General features: G+C 45.0%; 1 protein-coding gene across 1 annotated transcript in view; it reads right to left on the reverse strand.

The window, feature by feature from the left end:
- The window catches only part of LOC141258649 (mitochondrial fission regulator 2-like), a 43,475-nt gene that overhangs the window by 127 nt on the left and 17,624 nt on the right, over positions 1 to 25,724 (reverse strand). Inside the window, exon 6 of the mRNA XM_073673602.1 lies at positions 28 to 202. Within this exon, the coding sequence (XP_073529703.1) occupies positions 28 to 202 (175 nt within the window). The remainder of the gene's footprint in view (positions 1 to 27; positions 203 to 25,724) is intronic.

A 25,724-nucleotide genomic window follows, 5' to 3' on the forward strand; every position in this document is an offset into this window, starting at 1 on the left:
TACAAGACGGATATGCATTTTACTTACTTCTCACCCTTGAATAAGTCATTTCCTTGTGCTCTTCATGGGCCTTTTCCATCTTGCAAGAATCACTAGATTCCTGGGAACCCTTGGAGCCCCCTCGTTCTTTGCGGTGCTCTAGCTTACGACGATCTGTATCACCCCGCAGATCAGTTGAGCTACTCTTTACTTTCTTTTCAATCTAAAGACAAGGCAAAGTCATATAAAATTCCTTAAGGCTATGTGCCCACGGTGCAGAAATGAAGCAGAAAATTTCTGCAGCATTTCTGCATCTCTCTGGCAGAAAAAACGCATGCAGATTGTGAATGCGTTTTTCCTGCAGAATACATGCGGAATACATGCGGACTGACAAGCGCTTTCCAGGCGATAGCATCACATGGAAAGTGCTTGACAACTAGGTCACACTATATAAATCCATGCAAACAGCATGGATTTATATAGTGTGACCGTAAAACAATGCTTAAAATAAAGCTATACTCACCCCCGATGTCCCGGCGTGGCTGCAGCGCTCGTTCCTGTCTGGTTCCTGGCTGCCGGCATATCGCGAGACACAGCGGTGAATGGCCTGCGGTCACATGACTGTGACGTCACCAAAGGTTCTTCAGCGCTGCCGGCATGCAGAGAGAAGCCGTTGGACAGGTGAATATAAACTTTATTTGTTATTTTATTCTTTTTTTCACAGGTACAATGGTACCCAGGTCTGGATGAGAGTCTTCTCTCCTCCAGACCTGGCTACCATCCGCACATTGAATCGCATATAATCTGCGTGTACAAATGTACAGACACGGATTCTATGCGTCTCAATGCAAGTCAATGGCGGCGCTTCCGCAAAATTAATGAACATGCTGCGGATTTATGAGCGCTGCAGAAACGCTGCGGAAAAATCCGCAGCATGTGCATTGACATTGCAGAATGTCATTGGGGACCATGGGGTATGGATTACCATGCGTTTTTGATGCGTTTCCGCTGGGGAAATTCCGCAGCGGAAACGCATGAAAAACACATCGTGTGCACGCAGCCTAATAAAGGAAACATAGAGGGAGTTCATTTATGACAACTGAGGCAAACTAAAAAGATGACTTCTCTGATGTTAGATAAGAACAAAGCAATAAATTATGTGAGGCCATGTAACACGGGCACTTTAGATGCAGCGACACAGAAACACAGAGCAGCCAATACGGGGTTAATAAACAGGGGAAGTTTATAATAACAGGGTAAATCTCCACGCAGGGAGTATCAGGGGAAAAACAAGGGAAAAGCAGGTAAAAGTCTATCACTGACAGTTCACAGTTTAGCTGGATGTAGCAGAGTCAAACCGGTTATAATCAACAGTTTTTTGTCACTTAGCTGACTCTCGCTCCTCACAAGGCAGATGCACGCTGATGCCGGGGTTGATTTTTCAGGCGTCCCCACCCAAACAATGCTCTGTCTTCTGGCGGCAGCGAGCGGTCTCTGGTTTTACCCGCTGAGCCCCTTGTCCATAACACGGCACCCCACGTGCCCGGCTCCACCGACCCTGCGTCTCTTCTCTAGTCAGCCTGACTCCTCCGGTCCACTGCACTCGGCTCTTGCTCCCAGTCCTGGAGCCTGGACCCTCTCACGCTGCTCTGCTGAGCCGGATCCAGCTCCGCTTTCCCCCGCGAAACGTACTCGTCTCTTCCTCCCTCTAGTCACACCAGGAGTCCCTCTGTCACCTGCTTCCCTGTCACATGACTCCTCTGCTTGCAGTCTGTCTTCCCCTGCAACAAGAGGTACGGCCACAGCAGTTCCGGATCCCTTGCTCTGAAAGTACTTACAGCTTGGTCTTCCCCCTTACACTCCCGCTCTCCTTTAACTCACCTTTCCACGGGCGAGAGTTCCTTCATCAAACGTTCACATTCTTGGACTTCCTGGATGATATGGTACCATATGAATTGATCTTGTTCGTAACGGTGAGGAGGCACTCCTGCTGTTGTCCGTTCTGACCGGCGTAACTCAGTTTGACCGATGGGGGGTGCAGGGTCACTCGGATTTCCAATCTGCCCGGTGGCTTCAACCGATGTTGTTCCCTCGCCGCCTGCACTGGGGACTGCAGGTAATCGAGTGCTGGGGATGGAAGGTAGAATCAACAACTCTTCTTCGTCCACATCGTGGCTTGGGGCAACTGTGACAGGTCCCTCTCTAGAAGCAGGTGATTCTTCTCCACCCTCGTCATCTTTAGACAGACATGGTCGCAGCATACTACGATGAATCACTCTGGTAGTGGCTCCTTCAGCCCCCTCGGGTTGAACTTCATACACAGGTCCTTCAGCGCCAATCCTGCGCTTCACTCGTTACGGGGTCCGTTCCCACCGCCTACTCAATTTGCCCCGGGGCCGCCTGTCCCGAACCAACACCCGCTCCCCGGGCCTCAGAGCTGTCCCTCGAAGAGGCAATGTCTCATGATGTTTGAGCTCCTGAAACTTTTGTTGTACCAACCGACGGAGGGTCTGCAGTCGATGCCGATGTTCTCGGACCCAGGAAGACACCCCCGTCTGTGGGTAGTCCTCCTTGGGGTTCAGCTCTAACTCGGTGATCTCTAGCCCCTTTCGTCCGAACAGCAAGGTATAAGGAGTGAACCCAGTCGTACTATTCACTCGGTTGTAGTAGACCCACACCAGCCACACTCGGCCACAAACTTAGGCCATCGTACCTTCCGATCTTCCTCCAACGTGCGGAGCATTTGGATCAGTGTCTGATTAAAGCGTTCACAGGCGCCATTTCCTTGAGGGTGGTAAGGAGTAGTCCGTGACTTCTCAATCTTGTACAACTGGTGCAGCTCTTCCATCACCCGGCCTTGGAAGCAGGCGCCTTGATGGGAATGAATCCTCTTTGGGCAGCCGTACACCCGAATGAAGTCTCGGCAGATGGCCTGCGCAGCTGACTCGGCGGTCTGGTCTCTGGTCGGGGATCACTACCACAAACTTGGTGAAGTGGTCTGTCATTACCAGGCAATGTTCATACCCGAGATGCGCCGGTCCAACAGTCAAATAGTCGATCATCAGCACCTCCAAGGGGGCACAAGTCACAATAGTTTGTATGGGGACCCGCTGCTCCGGGGGCTTTACCAGCTCACAGCTCCAACATCTTCGACAAGTGTCTTCTATTGTTGCTCGCAGTCGGGGATGATACACCAGCCTCTGCAACCACTGAAACGTCTTCTCTGGTCCGAAGTGAGCCCCTTGTTCATGAGCCTCCTTAGCCACTACTCCGACCAACTTCTCTGGGATCACCACTTGCCAGGTGGTCCCGAACTCTCGCATTAGTTGCACCCGTCGGTACAGCAGCCCGTCTCGCAAACACAGTCTCTCCCATTGTCCCAGCATTTTCAGTGCTCCCGAGGACAGGGTACTCCTCTCTTCTCGACTGGGGACTTGCCGCAAAGTCACCCATTGACGTAATTGAGCAACTTCTCTGTCAGTCTGTTGAAGTCGGATCCAGTCATCTCTTGGCTGTCCTAGCACTTGTTCTTCCGACGTCTCTCCGATCTGTCCCTGTGCTGCAGCCAGCGGTCCCATGAAACTTCGGAAGCTAGATGTCTCATCCGCCACCAAATCTTCATCACGGTCATGATCAGGCTGTTCATATGTCACTCTGGAGAGGGCGTTGGCATGAGTATTCTCTGCCTTAGGCTGGTAGGCGATCTTATACCGGTACCTGGCCATGCGGGCCACCCACCGCTGTTCCAGGGCCCCCAATTTTGCATTCTCCAGGTGGGCCAGCGGGTTGTTATCTGTTCTCACCAGTACTTCGGACCCGGACAAATACTCCGCAAACTTCTCAGTCATTGCCCAAACCAGAGCCAGCAACTCTAATTTGAAAGAGCTATAATTATCTGGGTTCCTCTCGGAGTCGTGAAGGGAGCGGCTGGCATATGCAATCACGCGCTCTTTCCCCTCCTGTACTTGGGATAACACGGCTCCCAGACCATGCAGGCTCCCATTAGTGTGGAGTATGAAGGGTTGGGAGAAATCCCTATAGGCAAGTATTGGGGCCTCGGTCAGGGCCACTTTTAGGGCACGGAAGGCCTCTTCCTGGCTGCTTCCCCACCGAATCGCCTGATTCTTGGAGCCCGCCGTCACTCCCTTAAGTAGCTCCAGCAATGGGTTGGCTATGCGGGTGAAGTTCTTCGCGAATCTTCGGTAGTACCCGGCAAGACCCTGCGTCTCTTCTCTAGTCAGCCTGACTACTCCGGTCCACTGCAGTCGGCTCTTGCTCCCAGTCCTGGAGCCAGGAGCCTGGACCCTCTCATGCTGCTCTGCTGAGCCGGATCCAGCTCCTCTTTCCCGCGCAAAACGTACTCGTCTCTTCCTCCCTCTAGTCACACCAGAAGTCCCTCTGTCACCTGACCTCCCAGCTCTCTCTCTCGACACACCCCCTGCTTCCCTGTCACATGACTCCTCTGCTTGCAGTCTGTCTTCCCCCTGCAACAAGAGGTACGGCCTCGGCAGTTCCGGATCCCTTGCTCTGAAAGGACTTACACCCCGGTCTTCCCCCTTACAGCCACATGGTCAACCACTATAGGCACATCAATGGTCATAAGCTATCCTGATCAGCGCTGCAGCCGGAGATTGGTGCTCATGTACTTTTGGGGGGTGACCTGAGCAGCTCTGGAAAAGGAGTGGCAGTGCATCAGTAAGGTGCATCTACTTCTTTATTTCAGAGCATGGTGGAGAAGTTGTTTTTTTTCCTCCAGGGGAGAACAACTGCTTTAAGACTTCAGTTTTTCTAGTGCCGAGTAAGGGCTCATTCAGATGTCAGTTTTTCACGGTTATCTAATAGTCCATGATGCTGTTCACATGTCTGTGTATTCTGCCAATGTTTTTTGCATTCTGTTTTTATGGCTTTCGTGGTGCGGTAACAATTGCAGACATTTCAGGTCAGCAGGATTATGTCAATATGCTTCATAGACTTACCCGGGAAAATAGATTTCTGGGCTCTATGTGTAACTTTTTAGACAAAGACTTGAACCTGCAATCATCTGATCATACCGTATACAGCAGAACTAGAGAGTTACACTATATTGTGAAATTGACAAGCACTCCAGAGACCCAACCTATTAAATGCCACCATCACTGATTGACAGTGACATATAAAGTTAAAAAGCAGCTATCAGAGCTAGCTCAAATCGCTGTTGTCGGGGGAAGAACCTGCTCCATACATGCACACCCTGATGGTGATGTACCATTATGTTATGATCAGGGGCGGACACAGACTGTAGTGGGCCCCTGTGCAAGAAATTTTGGGGGGCCCCCCCTGCCCTTCATAAGGCAACAAAGTTATGTAAATATAACCCCCCATGTGCATCTCTCACCCCCCCATGTGCAGCTCTCATCCCACCCATGTGCAGCTCTCACCCCCCGTGCATCTCTCATCCCCCCATGTGCATCTCTCATCCCCCCATGTGCATCTCTCATCCCCCCATGTGCATCTCTCACCCCCCCATGTGCATCTCTCACCCCCCTCATGTGCATCTTTCACCCCCCCCATGTGCATCTCTCACCCCCCCCATGTGCATCTCTCACCCCCCCATGTGCATCTCTCACCCCCCCATGTGCATCTCTCACCCCCCCATGTGCATCTCTCACCCCCCCATGTGCATCTCTCATCCCCCCCGTGCATCTCTGATTCCCCCCACTCCTAGTTAATTAATTGTATTTAAAAAAAATAAAACATGTTATACTTACCCCCATGCAATCCCTGCAGAATCCTGGCGCTCGTCCACGTCGCTGCCACCAGGTTCTCCTGACGTTCGGCCATGTGACGGCGCCGTCACATGACCGGAAGTCAGGGGAATCATGAAGGCGCTGCCGCAACAGCGCAGCTCAGCGCTGAAATGTCCCGGACCCGGCGCATAGCATGCATGAGGAGAGAGACGCACAAGAGGGGGGCCCCCGAGGGGGCCCCTACCGGCCGGGCCCCATACTGGAGTCAGGGCAGTCATGCCCTGATGGCGGCCCTGCTGGAGGCTGGAGGGGCCCCCTCTCCCTCGGGGCCCCCGTTCAATGAACCGGCTGCACGGGCGGTAGTTCCGCCCCTGGTTATGATGTGCAAAGTGATTAAATTAAGGGGGCTCTTGCTGAAATGAATAGGAGACAAGATGCAGTTTTCGACAATGGCCAGTAAACTGGCTAAACTGTTCACTGTCTGTAACCAGCCGTAAAAGTGTTAATTGTCTGGGTGCCAGACCACCACAAAGGTGATATTATCATATTATACTACATATATTATTAGCCTTGGCAAACCCTTTAAACAAGTATGGAATTCTACATAAAACAAGTAATTTTTACTCTGAATTTAGTAAAACCTCTCTCCACGTAGGCACATTAGATATGAGCATTTAGATTATGTTTTTCTGCCACAAAAATATAACTCGTTCAATTATATTTCACATCCTGAAACCGGTCACCAGATTTACCCAATATAAACTAAAGTCACCACCTTGAACGCCTATGCCCTTGCCAGTTTTCACCTTCATGACAGGCCAATTTTTTCAATTCTGACCAGGATAACTTTAATAACGCTATTGCTTCAACGGATTCCACTGAATCTGAGATGTTTTTTTGTGACACATTGTAGTCCATGTTAGAGGTAAATTTAGGATAATATTTTTTGCGTTCATTTGTGAAAAGATCAGAAATTTGGAGAAAATGGCACAATTTTCTAACTTTCATGCCCTTAAACCAGAGAAAATGCATCATACAATTTTTTTGTGAACTTTCTCCTGACCACGCCAGTACCCCATCTGTGGTGGAAAACTACTGCAGGGCTCGGAAGGGAAGGAGGACCATATGACTTTTTGAATGCAAAATTGACTAAAGTCAATAGCGGACACCCTGTCACTTTTGGAAAGCTACTGATGTGCTTAAACAGTGGAAACCCCCACAAGTGACCCCATTTTTGGACACTATACCCCTCAAGGAATTATCTAGCTGTATAGTTCTAGTAATGATAATAATGTTTTTTGTTTTACTGGTGTATGAATTTATAATGTGGTGGTATGGGTAAGTTGTGTGGAGTATATCAGATTATAAAAGTGTGTTGTGTTAACAGAGTAAAAGCCAATTTTTATCAATTTATGGACTTGTGATACGCTTTGAAGTAATCGTTAATGCAAAGGCCAGATTTCTCAGGGCAGGTTTCACAATGGTAAATTGTCTCCTTTCGTATTCGCCTCTTGGAGCATACTCTGAACTGGGAAGAAGGCACGCCCGCCGAAACACATGTTGGGGAAGTGGCACTTCTCTTTGACCTAAGGTATATGACTTTTTTTTAATTGTTTAGGCATGCAATAGGCTAATTAATTTACAACGTGGTGCTTTGGCATTGATTTATAGTATGTCCTAGTTGAACTACCATCTATGTCTCTTGTTTACTGCACTAGATCACTTTATGTATAGTGTACTATGTATCTACATCTCTATATAGATCTATTAGCCAATGCCTACTCTTACATAATAATGCCTTAAGCCTGCTTCACTATTTACCTTTTTTCAAGCTATATGATTATTTGTAGACCTGGTTGAGCTTTGGTGCCACCTATTAGCTTGTTACCGTGCATCACCCCGCACCACCACCTTTTTACTTAGTTTTCTCTATGTTGTATTCTTGTATTCAAGAAAATGTGAATAATTTTTAATTAGAGTTCTGTGTGCGCAATTTTCTTCTATATGTTCAATAGAGGAGTTGTAGACCCCAGACCACCGATGCCCATTGGACTGGACAGTACTGATTAGCATACAACCCAGGAGACTTATAAAAAATATCTTTGGGAATGTACAGGGGGAGCTAGGGGCTTATATACAGGTTGATGGGCTGTGGTTATAAACCAGTTAAATGGTGGTGGCTTTAGTTTATATTGGAAAAAACTAAATCTAGTGATCAGAATCAAAATGTCTGAAAATATAAGCAACATAAAAATACATAAGGAAATTTTCTTTTTTTATGGGAGAAAACCTGATATACACGTAAAACAATACACAGTGCAGATGTATACTAAATTATATAATTCATTATACATTAAGACACAGGAAAACATAGTACTTAAAGGATTTTTTGGGTTGTAAGTTAATAAAGCTTATAGGAACACAAAACATATAAAATGCATCAATTCCTTCCGTTTTGTCATGTGGTCATAACTATGGACACCTAATGTCCTCAATGCCCTGCACATGGGGTAAGTGACATAGCGAATCAGAAGAACTATACTACATTTCTAATTGGAGGCATTTGCTAATATTATTATTACACCTACTACATATTGTGATATGATCTTGGAGATGGGAATACCTCTTTAAACTATATGTGATAATCCAAGAATGGTTTCCAGCATTACATACTGGTATAATGTGGAACTTCATAAGACCAGAAAGAGATAAATGGCCAATTGCACACTAACCCAAAAAGATAGCCATCCCCAATAGAAAGCGTCCCAATTAAATTTATTTTAATTATAAACAAAATAATATTGCATTATTTAATATGAACAGATTGGCATGCATGATGACAGTATTATAGCACCCCTGGCATATACCTGTGTATTTTTGGGCTCTTTGGACGGCTGGCATGCTCATCAGCGGCTGTCTGATGCCCTGCAAATCTCTCACGGAGGGTCTTTCTGTCACCCTTGAAATAATGCTCTGTTGGTTGTAGAGGAGAAAAACTGCCTCATTAGTTTAACTCCCTTTAAACACTAAGCCACAGATTTTAAAATGGGACTTGTAGAATGTCAATATATATTAATAGGTTGAATCCTATTAAAAAGGCAGAAAAGAGGAAAAAAGATATTACATAAAAGATAATACTTCTCTTCCATGGGATATTTATCAGTCATACATTATCCAGTTGTTATTAACCTTCACATTCACAATTTCCAATGACAGCCAACTCCAAATAGACAATGTTATGGTTGATTATTAAGTGTAAGCACCCATAACTATAACATTTCTATTTAATAATGATATATAAGACAGCAGACAAATGAATCCTTAAAGGGAACCTGTTGCATCCAGAAATGCCATTTATCTGCAGATGTAAGTGCAAACAGCAGGTAAATAGCATTTAAATCCTATTTAGTCGCCTTACTGGAGCAGCAACTTCAGGGAGAAAATTAGGTTTTATTCTCCCTGCAGCCAGTCACTTCCAGTCATCAAGGCGGTGCAGGGGCTGTTAGTTACCGTTCACTACACAATGAGCACGTTGTAATCACTCCCCTGCACATTAATTGACTGTCTGCTCTGCAGCAAATGTGTATGGCATGTGTTCACAGCTGGTTGTCCATGTCCTGGGAGTGAGAACAGTGCGCTAATAGTATAGTGAGCAGAGACTAACAGCTCTCTGCACCTCCCCAATGACTAAAAGCGGACGGCTGTAGTGAGAATATATGCAGTTGTGCTCAAAAGTTTACATACCCAGGCAGAATTTTTACTTTCTTGGCCTTGTTTCAGAGAATATAAATGATAACAAAAAACTTTTTCTCCACTCATGGTTGTTGGTTGGGTGAAGCCATTTATTGACAAACTACTGAGTTTTCTCTTTTTAAATCTTAATGACAGCCAAAAACATCCAAATGACCCTGATCAAAAGTTCACATACCCCAGTTCTTAATACCGCGTATTGCCCCCTCTAACATCAATTACAGCTTGAAGTCTTTTGTGGTAGGTGTGGATGAGGTTCTTTATTTTCTCAGATGGTAAAGCTGCCCATTCTTCTTGGCAAAAAGCCTCCAGTTCTTGTAAATTCCTGGGTTGTCTAGAATGAACCGCGGTTGAGATCTCCCCAGACTGGCTCAATCATATTGAGGTCAGGAGACTGAGATGGACACTCCAGAACCTTCACTTTGTTCTGCAGTAGCCAATGACAAGTCGACTTGGCCTTCTGTTTTGGATTGTTGTCATGTTGGAACATCCAAGTACGTTCCATGCGCATCTTCCAGGCTGATGAGTGCAAATTTGCCTCCAGTATTTGCTGATAACATGCTGCATTCAACTTTCCTTCAACTTTTACCAAGCTTCCTGCGCCTTTGTAGCTCACACATCCTCAAAACATCAGCGATCCACCTCCGTGCTTTACTGTAGGAATGGTGTTCCTTTCATCATAGGCCGTGTGGGACCTCTCTCCAAATGTAATGTTTATGGTTGTAGCCAAAAAGTTCAATATTGGTCTTATCACTCCAAATTACCTTGTTCCAGAAGTTTTGAGGCTTGTCTCTGTGCTGTTTGGCGTATTGTAGGTGAGATACTTTGTGGCATTTGCGCAGTAATGGCTTTCTTCTGGCGACTCGACCATGCAGTCCATTATTCTTCAAGTGCCTCCTTATTGTGCATCTTGAAACAGCCACACTGCTAGTTTTCCGAGAGTCCTGAGTTTCAGCTGTTGTTATTTGTGGGTTTTTCTTTGCATCCCGAACAATTTTCCTGGCAGTTGTGGCCGAAATTTTTGCTGGTCTACCTGACCATGGTTTGGTCTTTACAGACCCCGTGATTTTCCATTTGTTAATCACAGTTTGAATGCTGCTGACTGGCATTATCAATTCCTTGGATTTTTTTTTGTATTTCTTTCCTGTGTTATACAGTTCAACTACCTTTTCCCATAGATCCATTGAGAATTCTTTTGCTTTCCCCATGACTCATAAACCAGAAACGTCAGTGGCTGGATAAAAGATGCAAGAGTCTGTCTAGATCCCAGAAACTCACTCAGCTTTTATGCACACACACTTACTACAAGCAAACAGGTCACAGGTGAGGATGTCACCTTTAGTAGCCATACAAACCCATTCATGTCAAATTCTGTGCATGTTATCAAGCCAAAATCATCAGGGTATGTGAACTTTTGATCGGGGTCATTTGGATGTTTTTGGTTGTCATTAAGATTTAAAAAGAGAGAACACAGTAGTTTGACAAAAAATGGCTTCACCCAACCAATAACCATGAATGGAGAAAAAGTTTTTTTTGCTATCATTCATATTCTCTGAAACAAGGCCAAGAAAGCAAAAATTCTGCCGGGGTATGTAAACTTTTGAGCACAACTGTATATATACAGTGGCTTGCGAAAGTATTCCTTGCCATTTTTTGTGTTTTGGTACCTCACAATCTGTTTTTTTAGGGTTTGCATCAGTTCATATAAAGATCATGCCTACAACTGTGAACATTTGGGTTTCTTTATTTTGTGAAGCAAACAACAAAATGGATAAAATAACTGAAAACTTCAGTGTGCAAAACTATTCACCCCCCATTAAGTCAGGACTTTGTAGAGCCTCCTTTTGCAGCAATTTCAGCTGCAGGTCATTTTGAATAAGTCTCTATGAGCTTTCCACATCTCGCCACTGGGATTTTTGCTCATTCCTCAAGGCAAAACTGTTCCAGCTCCTTCAAGTTAGATGGTTTCCTCTGGTGAAAAGCAATCTTCAAGTCTGATCACAGTTTCTCAGTTGCATTAAGGTCTTAGCTTTGATTATGCCACTCCAAAACATTTACACGTCCCACCTTGAGTGTTGCTTTAGCAGTATGCTTTGGGTCATTGCCTTGTTGGAAGGTGAACCTCCATCCCACTCTCAAATCACTGACAGACTGAAACAGGTTTTGCTCAAGAATATCCCTGTATTTCATTCCATCCACCTTCTCCTCGACTCGGACCATGTTCCTTGCCCCTGCTGCTGAAAAACATCCCCACAGTATGATGCTACCATCGTCATGTTTCATTGTGGGGATGGTGTTCTTGGGGTGATGAACCTTGGTGGCCAAAAAGTTCAATTTTGGTCTAATCTAACCACAGCACCTTCTCCCATACATTTGGGGAGTCTCCCACATGTCTTTTGGCAAACTCAAAACGAGCCTTAGGCTGAGTTCACACGATGCGTTTTTAATGCATTTCCGTGGCGTTTTTGCAGCTGCGTAAACGCCGCAGAAACGCATTTAAACGCATGGTAGAAGGGCAGCAATGTTCCCCAATTGAAATCCGCATGTGCTGTGCCCATGATGCGCTCAAAAATCTGCAGCATGTCAATTAATTTTGCGTAAACGCGGCGTTTTCGCCGCCATTGACTTTCATTAGAACGTGCCAATTCCGCAAGACTGCATTTGTACTTGCGCTATTGGCGCGTTCTAATGTGCGGATGGTACCCGAGTGTGGAGAAGATGAGACTCTCCTCCACACCCAGGTACCATTTAAAAAGCTGTAAAACAATAATAAAATAAAAAATAAAGATATATTCACCTTCTGACGGCCCCTGGTCTCCTTCCCTCTGCTCGCGTGCAAGACTGAAGGACCTTCGGTGACGTCACAGTCATGTGACCTCAGGCCCTTCAGCGCAGTGTCTCGCGATATCTCGGCAGCCAGGAACGAACGCGGCAGCACACACCGGGGCATCAGAGGGTAAGTATAGCTTTATTTTTTTATTTTTAAACATTCTTATACTGTCACACTATATAAATCCATGCCGGTTGCATGGATTTATATAGTGTGACCTAGTTGTCAAGCACTTTCCAAGTGATGCTAAAATCGCCTGGAAAGCGCTTGTCAATCCGCATGCAGAAACGCATGTGAATCCGCATGTATTCCGCAGGAAAAACGCATGCGTTTTTTCTGCCAGGGAGATGCAGAAATGATGCAGAAATTTTCTGCTTCATTTCTGCATCGTGTGCACATACCCTAACAATTGTGTGCAAGTAAAGATTTTTTTCTGCACACTCCTCCATAAAGGCTACCTCTATGGAGTGTACGGCTTATTGTGGTTGTATGGACAGTTACGCCAGTCTCTGCTTGGGAACTCTGCAGCTCCTTCAGGGTTACTTTTGGTCTCTGTGCTGCCTCTATCTAATTCCCTCCTTGCCCGAGCTATAAGTTTTGGTGGGTGGCCCCCTTCTTGGCAGTTTTGTGGTGGTTGCATGTTCTTTCCATTTAATGATAATGAATTTGATGGCGCTCTGGGGGATCATCAGAGATTGGGATATTTTTCTTAAAACCCAATCTTGACTTGTACTTCTCAACAACTTTATCCTTGACTTGTTTGGAGATCTCCTTGGTCTTCATGGAGTTGTTTGGTTATTGGTGCCTCGTGCTTAATGGTGCAGCCTCCGTGGTCTGTGAGAAAAGCTATGCATATACTGACAGACCATGTGACACTTAGACTGCACACAAGTGGACTTCCTTTCACTAAGAATGTGACTTATGAAGGTAATTGCTTGCACCAGAAATGTTTTGGGCCTTCATAGTAAAGGGGGTGAACACATATGCACATGCCAATTTTTAGTTATTTGATTCCATAAATTTAATTTATGCCTATATTTTTCTCACTTCACCAATTTAGACTATATAATGCTGATGCATCACACACAAATAGGATTATAAAAATATTTAAACATAGGTTGTAATGTAACAAAATAAGTAGAAAGCGAAGAGGGTGAATACTTTCGCAAGCCACTGTATATAAATATTTACGAATATTATTATGTAAACTGCAGAGCACCTGTTTTCTTCCAACCTATTATGCATTATCACTTTCTTGGGATAGGAAAATTGGTCCAGGAAATCATTTTAAAATTGAGCCAAGTATTAAATTCCATGTCACGCGGAAATGCTGATTTATGTAACACGTTGTGCAAGAAGCATCACCACGAGCTTAAAAACATCTGTGTTTCCCGCTGCTGTGTAGGCCTCTGGGATGTTATATTGTGGGAATGACAACTTGGTTTCATATACCTCTACAACTTGGAGGTCACCAGATCTGCATCATAAAGCAGGTGTAAACGATATTAGCGAAAATACTGAATATATTTCTAGTGTACAGATTTGCTAGGAGAAGAATCCATTGGTGCTTTGCAGCCCCCTTGGTGCTCACTTGTGGTATCTGCAGGAATATTTCACAGTTGAATTGCTGTAAACAACCTTGAGGGTGTGAAGCTGTTGGGGACATCATATACGGTGACACACTGCCTATAGGCTTCCTACCGAGAAACATTATATTCAATGTCAGACAATGAACGAGTTGGGATTGAACAGTTTACGTGGAGTGAGGAATATTTCCATGCAGTAAGGCTATGTGCAGATTGCACTTCTGCCCACTGTCGGGCGCATATACGCAGAAGGTATGCGCCCTACAAACCTTTATATTAACAGGAGCAAGGTGGATTTTATACACAGTTGTCTAGTGGTGGTTTTTGAGCCTTTTTTTGAGTGTGGATGAATGTGCATGTTACTGTATATATTTGTGTATGAGGTGATGACACACTATATTATATTTAATTTAGACATAATATACTATTGTAGGATGGTGAGACAGCAGTCTGGCGCTTCAGGGCTGGAGATATATGCTGACCCACCAAAGTGGTACAAAGTATAGATACCAGTGTTCACATGAATATAAACCTTGTTTCCTGCTGATATCAGCTCATCTATATACTGTATATAATTGTCTTATCCCGTCTGTCTGTCTGTCTTTCTGTCTGTCTGTCTGTCTGTCTGTCCAGGAAATCCCGCGTCGCTCATTGGTCAGGCCGCTGTCTGCCCAGGAAATCCCGCGTCGCTCATTGGTCCGGCCGCGGCCAATCAGTGACGCGGGATTTCAGAAAAAAAGATGGCGGCCGTTAGCGGCTCATCTGCCGCACGGAGGTCAGCGGCGATGCAGCGGGGAGATGAGCGGCGCTAGCAGCAGAACTACCCGACCAGCGCCGCTGACCTCCATGCGGCTAACATCGGAAGATCAGCGGCTGGAGCCACTGATCTCCGGACCGCAAGTGTGAACGGAGGAACGAGGAGCGGCGCCGCCGGGCGGGATGCTTCTGCTGCGAGCAGCCGCTCATCTCCCAGCTGCTCGCAGCGGAAGTAGCTGCACAAGCAGCGCCGCTCCCCGGTCCTCACTAATACGACGCTGATTGGTCGCGGTCGACGCACGCGACCAATCAGCGATATGGAAGGAAAATTTAAACGCCGCTCTGCTGATTGGTCGCGGTCGCCGGCCGCGACCAATCAGCATTATTGGCGCCACATTTAAACCCCGCTCTGCTGATTGGTCGCGGTGGCCGGCCGCGACCAATCAGCATTATTGGTGCCAAATTTAAACCCCGCTCTGCTGATTGGTCGCGGTGGCCGGCCGCGACCAATCAGCATTATTGGTGCCAAATTTAAACCCCGCTCTGCTGATTGGTCGCCGTGGCCAGCCGCGACCAATCAGCGATATGGGCGGCAAATGCAAACGTCGCTCTGCTGATTGGTTGCAGTCGCCGGCCACGACCAATCAGCACTATTGGCGCCAAATTTAAACCCCGTTCTGATGATTGGTCGCGACCGCCGGCCGCGACCAATCAGCGATTTTGGCGCCAAATTTAAACACCGCTCTGCTGATTGGTCGTGGCCGCCAGCCGCGACCAATCAGCGAGATTGGCGCCAAATTTAAACACCGCTCTGCTGATTGCCGGCCGCGACCAATCAGCGATTTTGGCGCAAAATTTAAACACCGCTCTGCTGACTGGTCGTGACCGCCGGCCGCGACCAATCTGCGATTTTGTCGCCAAATTTAAACACCGCTCTGCTGATTGGTCGCGATCGCTGGCCGCGACCAATCAGCATTATTGGCGCCAAATTTAAACCCCGCTCTGTTGATTGGTCGCGACCGCCGGCCGCGACCAATCAGCGATTTTGGCGCCTAATTTAAACACCCCTCTGCTGATTGGTAGTGTTTGCAGGCCGCGACCAGTCAGCATTATTGGCGCCAAATTTAAACACCGCTTTGCTGATTGGTCGAGGTCGCGACTAATCAGCGATTTTGGCGCCAAATTTAAACACGCTCTCCAGTCCTCACTAACACGGTTCGCTGATTGGTCGCGGCCGCCGCCCGCGACCAATCACCGACATTGCCGCCAAATGTAAACACCGCTTTGCTGATTGGTCGCTTTGCCTCAGGGCAGTGAGTGTGGATGATGGGAGTGATGGTGCACGGGTGTAGCAGGAACGACTCTTTGCAGTGCAGTTCAGGGTCTTTACTGATGATGATAAGGCAGACCCTCCCGGGAGTACTGGCTAGCATAAGAGGCCTGGTCAGTCTGTGAACAAACAGGAGTTCCCCTGGCCAGGTGGAGTTGTAGGCCTCCCCGTCTGTCTGCACTCTTCCTGGCTACCTTGCTGTAAGCGAGTGGAAGTAGCCCACGTCCCTGAGCGTACCGTGTAGTGCTCACCCGTATGGCTGGTGACTTGGGGCCTTCTGATAGCCTCCGCTCCTCGATGGCGGTGCTGGTCCCTTGCTCGTGACTGAGCCTCCGGGTTTCTATGGCCAGAGGACCTGGAATCCCCTGCCGGCTGGTTTCTGCTGCTGGACGTAGAGATCCTCACAGCCTCGGACTCCGTTATCCGGTCGTAGTGTCTTCAGCCAGGACGAGCTATATCTGCTTCCAGTCCCTGGCACTCAGCTCCTGCTCCTACAGAGCTCCTAGCTGTTGCTTTCCCTGTGTCTGGAACTTCACTCTGAACTAGTCTCAGCTCTGTCTCAGCCTCCAGTCTCTGGTCTCTCTGGAGCTTCACTTCCTAACCCCGCCCCAGAACCAGTTTATATAGGGCAGGTTCCTCCCCTATCTGGTCTGGGACAGGAGGTGTTGCATGTTCAAGGGCTCCTGACCAGGGAACCTCCCACTTGCTCCCAGACGTGATATTTCTATCACCGTGGCAACCAGACCCCTGGGGTGCCACACTTGAAAGGCACCTATGAACATTGCTATGGTAAAAGTCCCTGATCCAAAGTCCTGTTGAAGCAGCTGCTGTAAAAACGTAAATGTGTACACTAAGCGCTTTGGGGAGCCAGGATATTTAAAAGTTGCCCGCGATGCAACTTCTATGTTGCACCGCGTGCAGCCCAGGCCTCGTATTTACTGAAATTGTTCCTGGTTCGAGTATTAATAGTCTTTATATTCTGCAGTACATATCGTGGGCTGCCCTGCCGTACAGCATAATAGTCTCAACTGTAGGTTGAGTGTTTGGATTTGTATATGTTGTGGGTGTAGTTCAATATACAGTGCTGGCCAAAAGTATTGGCACCCCTGCAGTTCTGTTAGATAATACTCAGTTTCTTCCTGAAAATGATTGCAATCACAAATTCTTTGGTATTATTCTCTTCATTTAATTTGTCTTCAATGAAAAAAACACAAAAAGAATTGTCCTAAAGCCAAATTGGATATAATTCCACACCAAACCTAAAAAAAGGGGGTGGACAAAAGTATTGGCACCCTTTGAAAAATCATGTGATGCTTCTCTAATTCGTGTAATTAACAGCACCTGTAACTTACCTGTGGCACCTAACAGGTGTTGGCAATAACTAAATCACACTTGCAGCCAGTTAACATGGATTAAAGTTGACTCAACCTCTGTCCTGTGTCCTTGTGTGTACCACATTGAGCATGGAGAAAAGAAAGAAGACCAAAGAACTGTCTGAGAACTTGAGAAACCAAATTGTGAGGAAGCATGAGCAATCTCAAGGCTACAAGTCCATCTCCAAAGACCTGAATGTTCCTGTGTCTTCCGTGCGCAGTGTCGTCAAGAAGTTTAAAGCCCATGGCACTGTGGCTAACCTCCCTAGATGTGGACGGAAAAGAAAAATTGACGAGAGATTTCAACGCAAGATTGTGCGGATGGTGGATAAAGAACCTCGACTAACATCCAAACAAGTTCAAGCTGCCCTGCAGTCCGAGGGTACAACAGTGTCAACCCGTACTATCCGTCGGTGTCTGAATGAAAAGGGACTGTATGGTTGGATACCCAGGAAGACCCCACTTCTTACCCCGAGACATAAAAAAGCCAGGCTGGAGTTTGCCAAAACTTACCTGAGAAAGCCTAAAATGTTTTGGAAGAATGTTCTCTGGTCAGATGAGACAAAAGTAGAGCTTTTTGGGAAAAAGCATCAACATAGAGTGTACAGGAAAAAAAAAGAGGCGTTCAAAGAAAAGAGCACGGTCCCTACAGTCAAACATGGCGGAGGTTCCCTGATGTTTTGGGGTTGCTTTGCTGCCTCTGGCACTGGACTGCTTGACCGTGTGCATGGCATTATGAAGTCTGAAGACTACCAACAAATTTTGCAGCATAATGTAGGGCCCAGTGTGAGAAAGCTGGGTCTCCCTCAGAGGTCATGGGTCTTCCAGCAGGACAATGACCCAAAACACACTTCCAAAAGCACTATAAAATGGTTTGCGAGAAAGCACTGGAGACTTCTAAGGTGGCCAGCAATGAGTCCAGACCTGAATCCCATAGAACACCTGTGGAGAGATCTCAAAATGGCAGTTTGGAGAAGGCACCCTTCAAATATCAGGGACCTGGAGCAGTTTGCCAAAGAAGAATGGTCTACAATTCTAGCCAAGCATTGTAAGAAACTCATTGATGGTTACCGGAAGTGGTTGTTCGCAGTTATTTTGGCTAAAGGTTGCGCAACCAAGTATTAGGCTGAGGGCTACTTTTGTCTGGCCCATTTTTGGAGTTTTGTGTGAAATGATCAATGATTTGATTTTTGCTTCATTCTCTTTTGTGTTTTTTTCTTGCAAGCAAATTAAATGAAGATAATAATACCAAAGAATTTGTGATTGCAATCATTTTCAGGAAGAAACTGAGTATTATCTGACAGAATTTCAGGGGTTCCAATACTTTTGGCCAGCACTGTAGCTCCCTCTTGATTCAGTAAAAACCTTATTTTCTGGGAATAAACTGTCTGGGTCGTCTTCCTTATGTGTGACTTCGTCGTATCCTGAGAACCCCGTCGGTACTCGGCTTACACTGTCAGGGGTGGATTATAATGAGGGCAGTTTGGGCAACCCCCAGGGGCCTGCAGCTGTAGGGGAGGCTCATGGCCAGGCTGCCCTCTTTATAAAATTGTTTGTGCCACCATCTACAGCATCCATTATTGGACAGAAAGCTTTCCTGTATCTCCTTTGCCACCAATAGAGAATCGCTACAGGAAGCTATTCTTTGCTTTCTGCCTGGCGCTTTCTCTATGACTCAGCCAGCGCATATTCATCACACCAGCTGCGTCATTTAGCAAATACCCACCGACCACAAGAGGAAGAAAGCACAACACTGTCTGGAGAGGTGAGAGATTGTTTTTGTTGAATGAATTTTGGCTTGGGGGCAAGAGGCCATGATATTATAATTAATTGGGGGTGAGAGAGAGGACATGACATTATAATGAATTGGGGGTTGGAGAGATGACATGACGTTAAAATGTTTTAGGGTTGGGGTGTGGGGAGAGGACATGACATAATGAAGTGAGGGAGTGGACATGACTTTATAATGAATTGGGGGTGGGAGAGAGGACATGACATTATAATGATTTAGGGTTGAGGTGTGGGAGAGGATATGACATTTTAATGAATTGGGAGTGGGGGGCGGTAGAGAGGACATGACATTATAATGAAGTGGGGGAGAGGACATGACATAATGAATTGGGGGTCGGGTGGGAGAGAGTATCCGACAGTATAATGAATGTGGGTAAGGGGGAAATTACATGACTTTATAATGAATTGGGGGCGGTAGAGAGGACATGACATAATGAAGTGGGGGAGAGGACTTGACATTATAATCAATTAGGTGATTGGGGGTCGGAGTGGGAGATAGTATATGACAGTATAATGAATAGGGTCAAGGGGGAAATGACATAATGAATTTGGGGTGGCGGTGACAGAGGACATGACATAACGAATTGGAGGTGAGGAGTGGGAGAGAAGACATGACATTATATTAAATTGAGGGTGGGGAAGAGTGCTAATTATAGTTACTAGGGGGGCACAATTCTGGGTTAACAATTTATATATAACGCATTTTTTAAGTGCAGAATTCTATTGTTTCAGCACCAGAAAGCACATACAAAAAAGAAAACGTCAAATCTGCACAAAAAAAAACACATAAAAATTTGGAAAACTCATTAAAAAAATGAAGCAAAACCACATTATTCAGATTAGACTGCTATTGCATATTTGGGTGCAAAGAAAAATGCAGCGTTTTTTTACAAGAGGGAACATTGCCTAAATTTCCAGTTTAGTTCCCTGATCACACAATACCTCCATCAGATCGATATAACCCGATTTGTCGTGAGAAAAGTGGATCTGTGTCATAACGCATGCCATTTTGAAGCCATGCAGAAAGACATCATAATGATCGGCAAAGTATATGGGAAAAGTTTTACTTCTGTTTATTCCCGTTGGTATCCTGGCTCCCTATGCTGGAGAAACGATTTTGGATGAAATGTGCCAGCTGAAGCCAATCGGTGGTCATGGGACATTCCCCGCTGGAAGAACCACCTAGAGATTGGCATTGAACACATACAAAGGTGCATGTATTAATATTGTTGCATTGTTTATGCTTGTTCCATTTTTGATATGGTTTTGGTGTGTACTTGACACGGCGTTTTGGTTTTTTTCAATACGTTTTTATTGAAGATTTGATGGGTTTTTTTATTCTTCCGTCCACTTAGCCTTATGAGGGCTTGTTTTCTGGGGAATGGCTTGTACTTTTGAATGATATCATTCATGATATCATGCGATAGATCCAAAAAGAGACATGGAGTCAACAGTCCAAAATAGTAAAGAATAGATAAAAATGTATTAGATTATAAAATACATAAATCACATAATAATCAAAGATGTAAACAAAGAAAACAAAAAGTGTTTGTGACGTGACATGACGGGCATAGGAGATCTATATATCTTCAAATAGTCACCAAAAGTGATACTAAAAGGTATGACCAACCGCTCACAGGACAATACTGGCCACAAGCACAAGTAGCACTTCTAGACACAGGTTTAAAAGGTCTCATATTCAACACAATCAATAAATACATGTAATAATACATGTATTATTTATAGAAATGTAAAGTGCTTGTGCAAAATAGGTTTGATCTGGAAACATTCCAGATGGAAAGGTACATTTTGCATGGAGCGGCATGCCACAAGCTCAGGTGCTCATAGCTGCCAAATCAGAACTCATACTTTGCACTGACGAGGGCCAACGGCCCGAAACACCGTGTCTGCAAATTGATATTCTGATTTGGCTTTTATCCTGAGTCATATTGCACGACTTGTTAAAGGGTTGATTGTGACTTGTAGGATTGCTACTTCCAATTGGTGGCGCTATAGAGTACAAGTCCTTTTTTTCTCTGAAGAGGCAATTTGCATATTAAATTTCCCAGAGGAGAATTGCATGGCGAATAAGCCTCCTTACATTGACATGCCAGAGCTGGTGTGTCACTCTCCATAAGGAGAAACGCTACCCCTTAGACCTCAGTCCAGAGCTTCTCACCTAGCCAAGTTAGTTCTCATACTTTGCACTGATGAGGGCCAACAGCCTGAAACACCATGTCTGCAAATTGAGATTCTGATTTGGCTTTTATCCTAAGTCATATTGCACGACTCGTTAAAGGGTTGATTGTGACTTGTAGGATTGCTACTTCCAATAGGTGGCGCTATAGAGTACAAGTCCTCTTTTTCTCTGAAGAGGCAATTTGCATATTAAATTTAAAATCCCAGAGGAGCATTGCATGGCGAATAAGCCTCCTTACCTTGACATGCCAGAGCTGGTGTGTCACTCTCCATAAGGAGAAACGCTACCCCTTAGATAAAATATTTGAAATTCTGTTTAAAAGCCAATGATGCCCCCTAATGGAGCAATATGATATAACATACAAAAATGACATCCACTGGAGAATAAATGTAAAGAATAATGAGGTATATAACACAAAATTGTCCTTTTCTACAGAATAAAAGTAACTAATATTTATACTAATAAGTCTCAGTACTATATACAATACTATACATCTGACGAGTCGCTTGTCATCTTTTATGTACATGTGAATGCTGCATATCAGTAAAACTTTGTTCACACACTGCTACTAATGGGCTACCTAGGAATCTGTATTGGGGACTGTGATAATACAGCCTAAAATCTTAATTAGCCAGACAATTAGATTTGTTAATCCAAGAGAAATACCTTATTGTGTTTTATTAGAGATTGCTGGCTGTGTTTTTCTAATGTTCTGCTTGCTTATCAGTTTATGTACACTAATTTAACTTGTAAAGTGTCCTGCATTCCACTAATCTCATTAGTACCTCAGGAGCATCTAACCATTGTTCAAAAAATTGTCTAGCCCCATTGTGTAAGTCTTGAAAAAAGATCCGGCCGAGCCTTCACCACAGGGAGTCTCACATGTAGACCCAGGTGATGAGGTCACCTGAGAAAGATACCTCCACTAATGCACACTTAGCTTTGGGGGAGGAGAATGAGAGCAGTTCTGCCATTCAGGGGGCTGAGCCCAGAGAAGCAGAAGATACATGTTTTTTGTCAGACTTGGGGCAGAGTGTCAAGGAGCATCAGAAAGACTTTACAAAGAGAATGAGAGACATCCTTCAGGAAAGTAGCATGGCACCCAAAGAGACACAGATTTGTATTCTATGATTCTAGTTTATGGGTATTCGCCCTGACTGGAAAGATTCGGATCTGCTCCATTGACCATCAGAGAGACATGGATACATTTTGGGGAGACAAGGGTTGGGACGAAAAAGTCACCTGGCCCAATGGATATGTTGTTTGAAGTTGCCAGGAGGGACCTACCGGTCGCCTGCAACCCACAGAGACATTCAGAGAAGCCAGATTGGGACCCACCGGTCATGTGGCCCCATGGAAACTCGAGGAGAGGCCAGGTTGGGACCCTCCTGGTCTTGGATCTCGATGGACTGCTAGCTTTCTAAGCTTGCTGCTACCTTCTCTCTGTGGGGGCCAGCCTGAAGCGGGGGGGCCACGGGTTGAAGTAGTCATCCCTGGAAGTCTCCAAAGTTTCAGCTGTTCTATCCCAGGCGGGTGGAGAAGGACGTGTGAGGACTGTGTAATGTTGTACCATCTTGGGTATTTGCTGGGGCTGTTCTATGTGTTTAATGTCAACTTTATGATTCAATAAAGTATTGCCACACTGTTTTACCCTCACCCTGTGTTGTCTGAGTAGCGTTACGCCCACGGAAGACCAAGGATCTTCACATTTTGGTGGCAGCTGTCAAGCAGCTTAAAGAGCACATTGTGAGCCAGTATTATATAAACTGGACTGATGCATGTCACCATTAAAATAAAACCGGTCAAAATTGTTCTTATTACAATGGGCACATTGTAGATTCAGACTGAAGGACAATGACCAGTCCCCCCCCCAAAAAAAACAACAAAAAAAACTCCAAGCTATGTGACCAAGAAGAAGGACCTCAGTCCAATTGAGATGGTTTTGGATGAGTTGGACAGAAAAGTGAAGATTAGGCAACCAACAAGTGTTCAGCACCTCTGAGAACTCCTTCAAGACTATTGGAAGCCATTCCATGTGAATGCCTAAAGAAGGTCTTGAGAGAATGCCAAGGATGTGTATAGTGGCCATCAAAGTAAGGCCAGGGACAGACGAATGTATCAAAAATCCAGAAAACTTGGGCGATTTTTTTGTGTGTTCAAACTTTTGACCCAGTACTGTATATAGCTGCTACCGGTAGAAGTAGACTTTATAGCATTGTACGAGCCAGAATTATGTAAACTGGACACACGCCTACCATCATTAATATCTAGCATTGCTATTACTTTAGGTGGCGTTAGCCAGTGTTATGCAAACTGGACTGACAACTTCTATCAATACCCTTTTGCCACTCATTGGCTCACACCTACACCATAGCAGTAATTGCCTATTTCTCTGTTCCTTTGGTTTGGTGGAAACTTTGCACTTAATGTATTAAGAAACAAGAGGTCAAAAGAAGTTGGAAGTGAAAACAAATTTATTTTAAAAACGATATACTAAATAGCAGAATGTACATCATTTCCTGTGAACACGAGCAGCAGATAAAACAAAGCAGCATCTCATGGTTCTCCCTGATTGCAAATGTAAAGCCTAGAAAAAGTTAAAATCACATAAAACCAAGAACAAGATAAAACTGAAATTTAGAAATGGATAACATAACACATGTCAAGTATGAGTGTGTAAAATAATTCTGTAAGGCTACATTCCCACAATAAGTTTTTTTTATGCAGTGTATTTTTGAAAAAATGCAAGTAAGCTATTTTACTTAATGGGTGAAGAAAATCTGCAACATCAAAAACTCACCAAAAACTCATTGTGGGAACGTAGACTTAAAAGGAAAAGCATATAAAAGCATGGGTTCTTGCATGGAACACAGCCATCGATTTTTAGCTAGCAAAACCTGGTAAGAATTCATATGTTTCATCGGTCCAATCACCTGTCTGTCTTTCCAACACAGGTTTATCAGCTATACAAGAATGGACATGCTAAAAAGAAAACAGATTGCTTGAGGGAGAATAAGAAGGCAGCATTTAACAATGCAAGTAATGCACTTTAAAGAGTTTGTCCAAGAATGCACTAATATGGCCCTTGTCACATAATTCAAACGGCAGTTCGTCCTAGTCACGCGTCAAAATGGGCTGCAGTCTGAAGAAGAAACACTGCTCCAAAGACCTGTGTCTCAATGTCAGAGGAGCTGTATCGTAAGCACATGTACCTCTGTGAGCCGAGGAGAAGTATGTGAGAGAATTGCACAGTGAATAAGCCTCCTTACCTTGACGTGCCAGAGCTGGTGTGTCACTCTCCATAAGGAGAAACGCTACCCCTTAGACCTCAGTCCAGAGCTTCTCACCTAGCCAAATCAGTTCTCATACTTTGCACTGACGAGGGCCAACAGCCCGAAACACCGTGTCTGCAAATTGAGATTCTGATTTGGCTTTTATCCTAAGTCATATTGCGCGACTCGTTAAAGGGTTGATTGTGACTTGTAGGATTGCTGCTTTCAATAGGTGGCGCTATAGAGTACAAGTCCTCTTTTATTCTGAAGAGGCAATTTGCATATGAGAGAATAAATAAATCTTCTTGGCTGACTGGGCACAAGGGACTGAGGGTGGAGACTGTGCTCAGTCAGCCCAGAAGATTGATTTCTTCTTGTCACACACTTTTCCTTGGATCACAGAGGTATTGTGTGCTTACAATATAGCTCCTGTCTGTTGGAACACAGGTCTCAGAAGTAGTGTTTCTTCAGAATGAAGCCCGTCCTGACACGTGCCTAGGACGGGCTGCGTTTGAATTATGTGATGGGGACAATTTTATTATATGCCTGGAGAACTCCTTTTAAGTGCAATTCTACACGCACAGTATTTATTCATTACTAAAATCAGCAACTAACAGGACTTTCAAATTTCATCATCTCGGTCTACATATAACAGTACCCATGAAGCTTCACCTGCCATGGAAGGGTTTTCCTATGCAGGCTTTCCTTTGCTATTTTAAGAGTTTTCCACACTTATTTATCAACTGCATGTGGCTTTTACTCTGGTTAGTTATGTACTCACACTACACCTTCCCCATCTCCATTTAGAGTCTTGCCAAACTAATTAAGTGGATTGTCTGCAATTTAGGGTATTTTTTGTTTTACTTAGATGCATGTATTTGAGGCTAAAAATCATTTTAGCAATTATGTTTACTTAAAAAATTGTACCATTTGCTTCTGTGTTGCACTGTCTGTTGCTGGCTGCAGAATGAGTTAACTGAGAATCATCAGTAAGCCCTTTGTAAAAGTCTTAATGGGAGAGTTTATAGAGCTTTCATCTGTCTTTTTCTGAACTCCTGTCAGCTCATTTATGACCACAGACCACATCAAAGTTGAATGTGCAGGGAAACAAACAGCCTGTAAAAGCCAAAC

Source organism: Phyllobates terribilis, unplaced genomic scaffold (genome assembly GCF_046119375.1).
Source record: "Phyllobates terribilis strain yellow unplaced genomic scaffold, ASM4611937v1 Scaffold_3__8_contigs__length_932513732, whole genome shotgun sequence".
NCBI classification, from domain to species: Eukaryota; Metazoa; Chordata; class Amphibia; order Anura; family Dendrobatidae; genus Phyllobates; species Phyllobates terribilis.